Consider the following 13,244-nt stretch of genomic DNA (forward strand, 5'->3'; position numbering starts at 1 on the left):
AAAAAAAAAAAAAAAAAGTCTTAATTGTATTTGAAAGGAGTATACGGAAGGAGGAAGCATCAGGCAAAACTACATACATCCTCTCCTATACGAGCCTTGAGACAATTCTGACAAGGACAAGAGTCAGAATAGACGTACAGTCAGACATGGTCTGTAACGGTGGGTTAGAGCAGGGTCTAGGGGTGTAAGAAATTCCTGCTGGAGCCTGCTAAGACAGTTTGGAATCCTAAGTCAGTATGGCAACTCTCCAGACTGAAGCCTGATAAAGGCAGGGAAGCTTCAGCTCCCGGAGTGTTCACTTCCAGCTGGCCCTGCTGGTGCCTCCAGAGTTCAGCACAGGGCCGGGTACCACCTCCCCTGCTCCCTCACTACCCACAGTCCAGAAGCAGTCCAGCCACTGATCTATCAGTAACCCCTTCCTCATGGTGACGTATAGGGCTAGTATCCCAAGGGACAGCAGCAGAAATTCCAGCAGAAATCCCCTCCACCCAGATCCCACCGGTCAGCAGAGAGCCCCATGTCTGTGTGAAGTTGCTGGTGCTTGAGGTTGCTGGTGTCTGGGGCATACTAAAGTTGAGGGATGTGACACGTGACAATCACCGATTCCCAGGATCCCCCTCCACTCTCCTGTCTTCTCCTTTCACCTTAGCTCTCTCACCTATGGGATGCTGCTGGACTCTTTGTTTCCCAGGGTCAACAGTGTTATAATCAATTTGTCACACCTGGTTAGATCACCTAGCCTGCCAGAAGACACAGGAACAGCTTCCAAAGAACCCACACACCAGCCTCCGACAGCTGGACTTGGCCAGAAATGGGTGCTGTGTGGGTAACCATTGTTAGGGCAATGGCCCTGTGTCCTCCTCATCTCAGGTCTCCCACTCCTAGTTCTTGCCCCCACGGAGCTCCAAGACAGGAAGACTGGGCCTCCCTGACAGGTAGGGAGTGAAAGCTGAGGGGTTTACACCTCATTCTAGGAATGAGGCTGACCTCAAGATCAGCATGCTCTCTCCAGGTAAACAGTCTTCACCTGCAACTTTCGCCTGGGACATCTCCATAGCCTGGCACCTTTACTTCCCTAGCCTAGCGCAGTGACATGGTCAAGAGGCTAGATATAAAAGTTCAGTATAGAACTGGGCTAGAGAGTTCTCAATTGGCGGGCTATGCTATAGACTATTTCAAAAAAGCAGGGCAGGGGAGGTTTGACACAGTGGAAAGAGCACTTGTTGCTCTTGCAGAAGACCCAGCTTCAGTTCCCAGTACCCACATAGCAGCTCATAGCTATCTGTAACTCCAGCCCCAGGGATCTGATGCCCTCTTCTCACCTTAGGAACCAGGCACACACGTGGTATATATCATACTTGCAGGCAGACACTTGTACATATAAAAATAAATTTTAAAAATCTTTAAAAACAGAGAAGAGAATCAGACATCTAACTCAGCCTCACTTTGAAGAACTTTGCACAGCCATGGTATATGTGACCCGGCTGTGCTGTCAGCCATTCTTCCCCAGGCTCAGAGAATCCTCTTGCTTTTCTCTGCTGCTGCCTCCTCAGCGTTCCTGAGGCCCTTGTATGAGCAGCTCTTTGCCCCTTTTCTGAGTAATTCTTTCACTTCTGGCCTCTGAGCTGCAGCCTCCCCTTCTCCCTGTTTTCCTCCCTCCCTCCCCTCCTCCTCCTCCTCCCCCTCCTCCTCCCTTCTCTCCTTTCCCAGAAGAAAGCTCTGGTGGGTTCCTGTCTGAGCCAGGTCAAACTGGGGTAAAGTGGTTTAGCATTTGTCAAGCATGTGCAAGGCCCTGGGTTCCACTGCTAGCACTGAAAATGAAAATGTAAAAGGTACTCTTAGGCCTAGGAGTGCCAGTGTTAAGGGGTCAGATGAAGGCAACATTTGCATGGCTAGAGACCTAGGCTGCAGCTATGAACCCAGCCTCTCCCACCAATGAGGTGGGAGTTCTGTGTTGCCTGTCTCTCACCAGTCTTCCCATCCCATCCACCTGCTTCTGCCCCATTACTCTCAGCCTCTGCTTTCTCCTCCTTGGGTTTAAGGAGCCCATTCACACTATCTATGGCCTGCCTCTGCCTACACCACTGCCCTGTACTTACACATATGGCTGGAGTGAGCAACAGCCTATGGCCACCTTCTTTTCTTGCTTGCTTTAGTTGTTGGTTGGTTGGTTGATTGGTTCCCCACCCCATCATGAGACAGGGTTTCTCTGTGTGGCCCTGGATGTCCTTGAACATACTCTGTAGATCATGCTGACCTTGAACTCAGAGATCCACATGCTTCCTAAGGGCTGGGATTAAAGGCCTGGACCACCAACATAGCTTGCTTTCTTAGCTAGTACTCTTTTCTTTGTCCGTGGCCACCTTTAGAATTCCAGGTCCACCCCTGTGACTGTTCTGGCTTAAGTACTCTCTCTGTCCCAGCCTTCTTTGATCCCCTTTCCCAGTCAGACATCCCTAACTTTCTTTGGGGCTTCCTGGATCTAAATTGTTTTTGTTGTTGTTGTTGTTGTTTTTTTGTTTGTTTGTTTGTACCCCGAATATTTGCTTGTTATGGCTTATTAATTCCCAGAGTAGCGACCTCATCCTAATTTCTGCAAACAGGTTTTCCTGTGTCAGGAGGGTGGAGATAAGACTGAATTCCCTAGATTATGGCAGGAATGTCTTAGAAGAATGATGCTGTTGCAACCTGGGTGCCTGCTCATAGGCCTCCTGACCTCGGCCCTGGCCCTGGACATTAGCAGACTTCTCCCCCAGCCCCGCAGCTCCTCCATGGAGAGGATTAGAGACAAGAGGCTAGAAAGCCTCAAGCCAGCATGGGGTACCTGTGTTCTCTTACAGTCTGAGACTGTGCTGGCCTGGGTGGGTGGAAATGATTGAGAGCACCACACGGTGCGGCAATATATCAGGCATCAGTGCTTATCTGGTAACCACTATGTGTGTTTACTGTGTCCCTTCCCACCCTTCCTGTCCCTACCTTTCCCTATGCCCTGGCTGCTCCTCAGACTGTCTCTGGAGGTTATGACCATCCTGTGTCGCTGTGAGAATATTGAGACGTCGGAGGGGGTCCCGCTATTCGTAACAGGGGTTGCACAGGTAATAACTCACCTGCTTCCTCCTCTATGTCTAACTTTCTCTTCCTGCCCTGAGGGGCCTGGCAGGCAGAAGCCGGATGGACTCTCCTCCTGAGTGTGTGCCTCCCTCCTTCCCTCCCTCCTCTCTGCTGCTCCGGGTGCCAGGGTAGATTCAGGCAGATTCTCCAGGTTCCTTGCCACTGCCCCTTAAGACTACAAGTAGAGGACATTCAAGGGATTCTGGGAGTTCTGCCCGGTCACCCAGGGGGCACCATGCACCTGTAGCTGGTGAACCTGTTCTTAGCAAGATTGCTGAGCAGTTCCAAGGGCTTGGCCTGCGCTGTGCAGATTCCCCATCCTCACTTCACCTGTCGGCTCTCCAACATCAGAAGCTCCGACCAGCACCTCCCCAGGCTGGAGAGGTTTAAACAGTACCTTACCCTTCCTTTTCCTCAACACTAATTGCTCTGTGGACTTCTCGGGCTAAACTCCAGCGTCCCTTCCTTACCCAGCCCACCAGTAAGGGAGGAGAACCTCCTCCCCCACCGTGTGGCCTTCCCTCAGCAACCCCATTGCCTCCTCCACCATCACTATACCTGAACCCTCTGACAGTGCCCAGGCATCTTTCAAGCTTAGGAAAACAATGAGTAGTTGGGTTGTTGGTACACAACAGCTCTTTCTAGAATCAATATGCTAGTGTAACCCCAGCCTGCATTCCCCATGCGACCTGCCTAGGGTGTCCTTCAAGTCATAGCCCCCTCCAGAGGAAAGAGGCCAGGCAGCTTCCCTGGCAAGGGGCAAGTGTAGGGGTATTTATATATTGGCCTAGCAGTGGGCATACCCTCAGCATGCCTGCCCAATAAGCAGAACTTTCTAGATAGCCTCCCAAGGGCATTGAGTATCCAAGGAGTAAGTAGGGACCCCTGGGCCACACTCAAATAACACCCATGCACACCATTCATGACACTTGGAGTCCCAGTACATGCTTTCTGTCCTAGGACACACATTCACTGTATAGATTTCCCTGTCCCCATCGGCCCCAGAGCACCACCACAACCTCTTACTTGTTTTACTCACAGTTCAAGCCGGGATGATGAACAGAGAACATACGCACACATATGCCACCCCTTTTCCTACTTCCCCTAGAGCCACCTGCTCCTACCCCACCCCCCTGATCTTTGTACACATGGCCAGCTACATATCTCTGAAGACTCCTCTATACTTTGGTCTGTCCCAGCTGGGGCAGTGAGGTACTGGACTCTTCCACACCCCAAGCCCTGGGCCCCTAGACCCATGCCCCTGTTTTGCATTTCTTGGCAGGATTTCCCTAGAGATTATGACGTTGCAGCCCCGCTGTGAGGACGTAGAGACGGCCGAGGGGGTAGCTTTAACTGTGACGGGTGTCGCCCAGGTATAGTAACTCAGCAGCCCCACGCATGTCCATTGAGGTGCCTCGTCCCCATATTGGGGTTTGGGGGGAGGAGAGGACACCAACCAGGGGATGTCTCTCTCCAAAACTCCTGTCACCTCTACTGCAGGATCATCATCATTGGAACATGCCCACTTGGCCCCTTGGCCACCCAGCAGAACTAACAGACACTTTCTCTCCTCAGTGGCCCTCTCAAGACAAAACCGGTGCTGAGGTCTCCTGTCTCACTAACCCACACTCATTTTTTACAGGCATCGGACACAACAGACCACAGGGTTCAGGCCTCCCTTGTTCTCTGGGTGGCCCAGAGGAAGAGCTTCTGTGAGGCAGAGGCAGCTTGGCCTCCTCTAAGCCTTCCAGGAGTCAGAGGCTGCAGCTCCTCTCCCTCAGCTGAGGCCTGGGAGGGGGTCCCACCCTAAGCCACCTCAGCTTCACAGGGCAGTGAGGTTATCTACCTGTCGTAGTCTCTGACATGGGAGTTGACTGTACCTGCGGAGGCAGAGACACTGTGGGTTGCATCCTGTCTCCTACCCTGTCTGCTCTCTGCAATTCCATTTGCCTGTCTGTGTCCTTTTCATACTCGCTGCCCCTAAGCCTGAGAGTCTCCCCTCTGTAGGAAGGTGGGAAAGGGTGGGTAGTGTGGGGGCAGTGGACTGGAGGAGTGGGAGGATGAGCCCCAAGTGTGTGGGAATCAGGGCCCCTGAAGACAGAATCCTCGCTGTAGGAGCTCCCTGTGCTGCAGATCTCCCTCCCCAGCTCTCAGAAGCCCCTTTACAGCTCCAGGGCCAAGAGATCTGACGAGGGGTAGACAAGACTGCCAGCCCCTGCATCCTGGGGCCTGGGGCCTCCATCTGCCTTCCAGCTGGCTCAGGTGTCTCTGTGTCCTTGACAGGTGAAGATCATGACAGAGAAGGAGCTCCTGGCTGTAGCCTGTGAACAGTTCCTGGGCAAGAATGTACAGGACATTAAGAACGTCGTACTGCAGACCCTGGAGGGGCATCTACGCTCTATCCTTGGTGAGGCCCTGCCCAGACTCTGAGCCAGGGCCAGGAACATGTGCATGGCTAGGCTGGGAGCCTGTCCCACTGAGGTTTGAGTAAAACATTTTTCTAGTTTTTAATTTCAAAACTCAAAGTGGACTGAATGTATAGTCCAGTGATAAAGCTTAGCATGCAGAAGGCCCTGGGTTTAATCCCCAGTGCTAGAAGAAAAAAAAGAAAGGAAGAGAGAAAGAGAAAAAGAAAGACAGAAAGAGGAAGACTGGGGGAAATAGTTCAGATGGTAAAGTGCTTGCCTACAAGCAAGGGGACCCCAGGTTCCATCCTCAGAACCCAAGGGTTTTTTGTTTATTTGTTTTTTTAAAGATTTATTTATTATATGTAAGTACATTGTAGTTGTCTTCATACACTCCAGAAGAGGGCATCAGATCTCATTACAGAGGGTTGTGAGACACCATGTGGTTGCTAGGATTTGAACTCAGGACCTTCGAAAGAGTAGTCAGTGCTCTTAACCGCTGAGCCATCCCTCCAGCCCCCAAGGGTTTGTTGTTTTTTTTTTAAGATTTATTTATTTATGTATTTTATGTGTATGAGTGCTGACTTCATGCACACCAGAAGAGGGCCTCAGTTCCCATTACAGATGGTTATGAACCCCCATCAGGCTGCTGGGAATTGAACCCATGTCCTCTGGAAGAGCAGCCAGTGCTCTTAACCTCTGAACCATTTCTCTAGCCCCAGAACCTAAATATAAGAGGAGCCAGCACATGCTAGGAGTGGTGGTGCACACCTTTAATCCCAGCATTTGGGAGGCAGAAGCAAGTAGAGCTCTGTGAATTTGAGGTCAGCTTGGTCGACAGAGCAAGTTCCAGGACAGCTGGAACTACATGGAAAAACCATTTAAAACAAACAACAACAACAGTCAGTCTCTCTCTTTTTTTTTTTTTTTTTTGGTTTTTCGAGACAGGGTTTCTCTGTGTAGCCCTGGCTGTCCTGGAACTCACTTTCTAGACCAGGCTGGCCTCGAACTCAGAAATCCGCCTGCCTCTGCCTCCTGAGTGCTGGGATTAAAGGTGTGCGCCACCACTGCCCAGCAACAGTCTCTTTATGGTCACTTTATGGTGACTTTTTGAGAACCTATCTCAAAAAACAAGGTAGACTGTGCCTGAGGTGTGACACTCAGTGTTGACCTCTTGCCTTTTTAGGCACCTGAACACACATGTGCACCTACACATACAAACATACAAAAAACAATACTAATAAAAATTTTAGGAGCTGGAGAGGTGACTCAGTGGTTAAGAGCACTTGGCTGTTCCTCCAGGGGACCTGGGTTCAATTCCCAGCACCCACATGGCAGCTCACATCCATCTGTAACTCCTGGGGATCCGACCCCCTCACACAGACATAAACTACCTGATGCAGGCAAAACATCAATGCACATACAATAAAAGTAAATAAATTATTTAAAATTTAAATGAAGTGCACATAAAAATAAATAAAATGTATTTATTTTGAGAATTCTTTTTTTTTTTTTTTTTTAAAGATTATTTTATGTAAGTACACTGTAGCTGTCTTCAGACACTCCAGAAGAGGGAGTCAGATCTTGTTACGGATGGTTGTGAGCCACCATGTGGTTCCTGGGATTTGAACTCTGGACCTTCGGAAGAGCAGTCGGGTGCTCTTACCCACTGAGCCATCTCACCAGCCCCTATTTTTAGAATTCTAATTTTAAGTGAGGACTTGCGCAGGAGGTCGTTGAAGCGGCAGATGGCAGACTACTCAGGTGTCTGGTACTGCTTGGGACATATTTGCTCATTCAGCACGAGGAAGCTCAAGGTTAGACACTTGAAAGAAGCCCAGGAAGATCCAGCTCAGACTGCTTGACCCTCGTGTGCGCTCAGGCGCGCCCTCAGATACCTCCCTCTCCCGGCCGGCTAGGCCTCTGGGGACTGGTGACCCTCGTGTGCACTCAGGCGTGCCCTCAGATACCTCCCTCTCCCAGCTGGCTAGGCCTCTGGGGACTGGCTGATGATCTTTCTGGCCCTCAGGGACTCTGACTGTAGAGCAGATTTATCAGGACCGAGACCAGTTTGCCAAGCTGGTGCGGGAAGTGGCGGCCCCTGATGTCGGCCGCATGGGCATCGAGATCCTCAGCTTCACCATCAAGGTGAGGTATAGGAGGGGGGCCGACCCTGGGTGCGCCTGGAAGATGGGCACCCTTTGTCCTTACGGCTGTTCCCTAGGACAAACGGCCCCCCTTCCTTCCTTAGGATGTTTATGACAAAGTAGACTATCTGAGTTCCCTGGGCAAGACACAGACTGCTGTGGTGCAGAGAGATGCAGACATTGGTGTGGCAGAGGCAGAACGGGACGCAGGCATCCGGGTATGTAGCATTTCTCTTTCACGCCTGTAGGGAGGGAGCTCTGGGTTGATGGGGCTGTGGTTCCCTCAGTTAATCCTCACTATACCCTTGCTATCCCCAGGAAGCCGAGTGCAAGAAGGAGATGCTAGATGTGAAGTTCATGGCAGACACCAAGATCGCTGACTCCAAGAGAGCCTTTGAGCTTCAAAAGTCAGCCTTCAGCGAGGAGGTCAACATGAAGGTGAGAAGCCAGAGGTCCCCAGGCATAGATAGGACTCAGGGTGTGCTGGCTGCCCTCTCACGTGCCAATCTTCCTGCTCCAGACAGCTGAGGCCCAGTTGGCCTATGAGCTGCAAGGGGCCCGCGAGCAGCAGAAGATCCGACAGGAAGAGATTGAGATTGAGGTCGTACAGCGCAAGAAGCAGATCGCCGTGGAGGCGCAGGAGATCCTCCGCACCGACAAGGAGCTCATCGCCACCGTTCGCCGCCCTGCAGAGGCTGAGGCCCACCGCATCCAGCAGATTGCTGAGGGCGAAAAGTGAGAGCCTGGGCCCAGGAGGCAGGCTGGTTAGGCCTCTGTCACGAGAGCTCTCCACTGCCCCACCACAACTTGGAAGCTATGCTATCCCTTTCTCCAAGTCTGATCCTCCCTGCAAAGCAGATCAGCCCCCAGGCATGTCGTCTGGGGGGTTCAATAAGTTAAGAGTCCAGGGTTCCTTGGGATAGTGCTTGGCACAAAGGGCCTTGTGGTTAGACCCCTCCCACTTGGAGTTGGGAGCTAGTGGCTTTCGTTCCACAAGAGCTAGCAGGACAGGGCATCGCCTTCAAATGTCTCCCATCCCTGACAGCCATCAGAATGAGTCGGAGCGTATGCTGGGCCCCAGGGAAGATTTCAAGGCACCAGCGTCTCTTAACTGAACTGCGTGTCCTGGGCTTCCTCAGGGTGAAGCAAGTCCTCTTGGCGCAAGCAGAAGCTGAGAAGATTCGCAAAATCGGGGAGGCAGAGGCAGCAGTCATTGAGGCAATGGGCAAGGCTGAGGCTGAGCGGATGAAGCTTAAAGCTGAGGCCTACCAGAAGTATGGGGATGCAGCCAAGATGGCCTTGGTGCTGGAGGCCCTGCCCCAGGTGAGGTTCCTTCCCACCCAAGCTCGTACTCAGAGCCTCCTTGCTTGACCAATGGCAAGTGCCAGGATCTCCCTGGGCCCAGTGGGTAACCTCCACACTCAGCTGGAGGGTGTGAGGAAAACCCTCAGCAGGCAGGCAGGATCCCACCTGCAGACCCAGGCTGTCGGCGGCCACCCCTTGCTGCCTGCATTGCTTTGGGTGGGTGGAACAAGGAGTGGGGAAGTGGGCTGGACAGGTGAGCAGCGTCTCTCACTAAACCCTCCAAACACCCCATCTCCTAGATTGCCGCCAAGATCTCCGCGCCCCTGACTAAAGTCGATGAGATTGTAGTTCTCAGTGGGGACAACAGTAAGGTGACATCAGAAGTGAACCGGCTGCTAGCAGAACTACCTGCCTCTGTGCACGCCCTCACCGGTGTGGACCTCTCAAAGGTATGCACCTTCCTAGCAGTGGTGGGAATCCCTAGACAGCCTAGACTGGAGAGGCTGGTGGCTTCAGGGCGGCAGCCCTCACCATCTGTCACCCTTGCAGATACCCCTGATCAAGAACGCCACCGGTGCACAGGTGTGAGGCTCCTGCACACACAGCCTCCAGCAGCTGCCTGCCCTTCCAGCGCCTGTTTCAACGGCACAGGGACAGCGAGAACATTTCTGACTCTGGTGCCTTATTTTGTAGGGACCAGAAGTGCTGCGTGTTCAGGCCATCTCTGACTATCTTCCCTTCTCTCCCGTCTGCCTTTTCTTCCTCTCTTCCACGCACTCACATTAATGCCACCTTCATCCAGCCTGTCTCCTCATCCGCCATATGTGCCTCTTACTCTGGCTAGCTGTTTCTCTCCCCTTTCTCCCCAACTTCACACACATCATCTACTTTAACTGAAGTTGAAGTTGTATGTGATAATCATTGTCTGTGAGGAGTGGCCCCGCTGCTCCTCAGAATCCTGGTGCCTTCAAGTTCTACATGTATCTGTCTGTCCTCCCTGGCCCTGGCAGAGCCCAGCATGGGTACGAGGGTCCTGGGTAGGACACCACTCTCCTCTCCTGGTCTGAATCTCCGAGCGCTGAACACTGTTGTGAGGAGCCCACAACCCACACGCCCTTGCCCTTTGAGGCCTGAGTGACCATGGCCTATTGGCCCTAGAGTAATGCCCTTGACACGCCGAGGCCCAGGCCTGCTGTCATACCTGCCCCTGTCCCCTGCACCACAGAGTCACAGAAGCAAGGCCTCCTGTCTATAGCAGCTTCCTCAGCTTACTACTGCCTTAGGAAGCCCTGTTTGTGCTCAGGGACATCCCTTCCCTTGGCTTGTCCTTGATTGGTGAGTGGGTCTTAGTCTGATCCCACTAAGTTTTTCTGGGGTCAATGTCTAGCTCTGCTGGGGACAAGTAAGGTTTATAGGCCTTCTTCCTGCTAGTGCATGGAGCTCTCCCAGGGGGGCAGGGCTGTGCCAACCCTAAGAGAATCAAGTGCTGCAGACTGGCCAAACCTCACTCCCTCAATGCCATTTTCTTCTTGGCCAGAATAATGGGGTTCTAGCCATGGGAAGCAGCTAAATACTCGACACCTTTGCACCACTGGTGGCAGAAGAGGCCAGTGCCCTGGTATCCTAGTAGGGGTGCAAGGGTGTCCCATGGGCCCTGTCCCCACCCCGGCCCTGCCCGGCCTATGTAGCTGTCCTGCATGTGAATGCTGCATGTCTGGTCCAGGGTTCGGATGTTGCACTACCCCACTGCCTGTCCCCCTCTGGTGAAAATAAAGACCTCTTATACCCACACCTTTCATTGTATATTCTGTGAGGAGAGAAAGTAGGGACCAAGAACCAGCCACATGCCCATGTCGAGCGGTAGTGGCGCACACTTTTAATCCCAGCACTCAGGAGGCAGAGGCAGGCAAATTTCTGAGTTCGAGGCCAGCCTGGTCTACAAAGTGAGCTCCGGGACAGCCAGGGCTACACAGAGAAAACCCTGTCTCGAAAAACCAAAAAAAAAAAAAAAAAGAACCAGCCACATAACCACTTTGGCATCAGGGTTGCTCTTTCCTCTTTCCTTCCCTAGCCACTGGGAGGCATCAGCGCACCGGCCTTGCCCTCAGTAGAGACTGACCTTGGCACTGAGGCAATGGGAATGCAGAGTGGGTAAGAGGTCCACCTCTGCCAGTACTGAGTCTGCTCAGCAGTGTGGCCTGATTCTCAGGCTTATGAGCATGAACTCTGATAGGGAGGCCTGTATCCTAAGTAAAATGTTAGTTTTGTTGTTGGTAAACAACGTAGTCTTAAAGGCCTCAGTAATCTTGTAAACTGAGGGGTTTGCTTTGAGACAGGGTCTCATGTAGTCCAGGCTGGTCTCAAGTTGGCTGTGTAATATATCTGGCCTTGAACTCCATTTTCCTCCTGCTTTCCTAATGCTGGCATTACAGACATATGCCACCACATCAGGCAAGATTTCTTAATGTAAAAGCAAGAGGTGATTCCATGGGTGGGTAAGAGCAGATGCTGTACAAGCATGGGGACCCTAGTTCACATCCCCAGCACCGACATAAAAAAGTGTATCCACTCACACCTGGGACCAGTGTAGACTAGGGCAGAGATAGGATTGCTGGGGATTGCAGACAGTCAGCCTCGCCAAAAAAAACTCTCAGTGGAATGAGGCAGAGTCATAAAGGGTGCATGCAGCTGCACACACATCACGCATACACACACACAGACACATCACGCATGTCACGTGCACATGGGGCTGCTGAGGTGGTTTGTGGTCAAAGTGCTTTCATAAAATCCTGACTGTAGGGCTGGTGAGATGGCTCAGTAGGTAAGAGCACTGACTGCTCTTCCGAAGGTCCCGAGTTCAAATCCCAGCAACCACATGGTGGCTCACAATCATCCGTAACAAGATCTGACGCCCTCCTCTGAAGTGTCTGAAGACAGCTACAGTGTACTTACATATAATAAATAAATCTTTAAAAAAAAAAACAAATTAGCTGGGCACGGTGGATTTCTGAGTTCGAGGCCAGCCTGGTCTACCAAGTGAGTTCCAGGACAGCCAGAGCTATACAGAGAAACCCTGTCTCAAAAAAAAAAAAATCCTGACTGTAGGGCTGGAGAGATGGCTCAGTGGTTAAGAGCGCTGATTGCTCTTCTGAAGGTCATGAGTTCAAATCCCAGCAACCACATGGTGGCTCACAACCATCCATAATGAGATGCCCTCTTCTGGGATGTCTGAAGACAGCTACAGTGTACTTACATATAATAAATAAATAAATCTTTAAATAAAATAAAATCCTGACTGTCAGAGTTCTGATTCCAGGACCCTGCAGAAAGGTGAAGGGAGAGAACTGACTCCATTGTTCTATATCTGTCCACAGACACAACTGCATATGGGTCTTAGTTTAAAGCTAGCCTGGTCTACATAGCAAGTTTAGACCAGCCAAGGCTACACAATGAGATCCTGCCAAAAATACTAAAATGGGCTTGACAGCACAGATCTCCAATAGCACTCAAGAAGTGGAGGCAGGAGGATTGGGAGTTAAAAGTCATAATCCGCTACACAGCTAGCCTGAGCTATAGGAAAACCAGTCTAAAAAGAAAGACAGTCGAGCCTGTGATCTCAGGACTCAAGGTAGAGCCAAGAAGATTCTTTACAAGTTCAAAGCCAGACTCAGCTACAGATTGAGACCCTGTCTAAAAACAAGAATGAAATAAATTGACATATTAGACCACCAAAGTAACTACAATCGTCAAGCCCACAGGATGTGGGGTAGGAGGGATGGCTCAGTGGTTAAGAGCATTTGTTACTGCATGGTACTGGGTTAAATTTAACTACATGGTGGCTTAAAAACATCTATAACACTAATACTGGAGAATCAGATGTCTTCCTACCTCCATGGGCACCAGGCATGCATGTGGTACACAGACATTCATGCAAGCAAAACATTCATACATCTAAAAAAAAAAAATTGTAAAGTGAGGCAAATACACCCCAAAATTATTATACCTGTACCTCACAGCCTACATCCTGTCCACACCAGTGCAAGGGACATACCTTAAACCAGAAGCCTGAAGACACACAAGAGGACCAGTGCCAGTCTAAGGCCAGCCTGGGGTACAGGATGAGACCCTGTTTTAGAAAATGAGGGGGGCTGGTGAGATGGCTCAGTGGGTAAGAGCACCCGACCGCTCTTCCAAAGGTCCTGAGTTCAAATCCCAGCAACCACATGGTGGCTCATAACCATCTGTAACAAGATCTGACGCCCTCTTCTGGAGTGTC

At 51.2% G+C, this 13,244-nt stretch overlaps 1 protein-coding gene across 3 annotated transcripts in view; it reads left to right on the forward strand.

Moving 5' to 3' along the window:
* Window positions 1-10,759, forward strand: part of Flot2 (flotillin 2) — a 26,283-nt gene extending 15,524 nt beyond the window's left edge. The window contains exons 3-12 of one of the 3 annotated variants that reach the window (XM_021211523.2): window positions 3,005-3,095; window positions 4,394-4,484; window positions 5,395-5,518; window positions 7,546-7,664; window positions 7,768-7,881; window positions 7,982-8,101; window positions 8,184-8,398; window positions 8,803-8,986; window positions 9,268-9,417; window positions 9,518-10,759. In XM_021211523.2, the coding sequence (XP_021067182.1) occupies window positions 4,410-4,484; window positions 5,395-5,518; window positions 7,546-7,664; window positions 7,768-7,881; window positions 7,982-8,101; window positions 8,184-8,398; window positions 8,803-8,986; window positions 9,268-9,417; window positions 9,518-9,556 (1,140 nt within the window). In that variant the 5' untranslated portion in view covers window positions 3,005-3,095; window positions 4,394-4,409 and the 3' untranslated portion in view covers window positions 9,557-10,759. The remainder of the gene's footprint in view (window positions 1-3,004; window positions 3,096-4,393; window positions 4,485-5,394; window positions 5,519-7,545; window positions 7,665-7,767; window positions 7,882-7,981; window positions 8,102-8,183; window positions 8,399-8,802; window positions 8,987-9,267; window positions 9,418-9,517) is intronic. The other 2 variants (XM_029546324.1, XM_021211522.2) reach the window with 2 other exon arrangements.
* Window positions 10,760-13,244: the final 2,485 nt, after the last annotated feature.

This window comes from Mus pahari, chromosome 14, assembly GCF_900095145.1.
Source record: "Mus pahari chromosome 14, PAHARI_EIJ_v1.1, whole genome shotgun sequence".
NCBI lineage: Eukaryota > Metazoa > Chordata > Mammalia > Rodentia > Muridae > Mus > Mus pahari.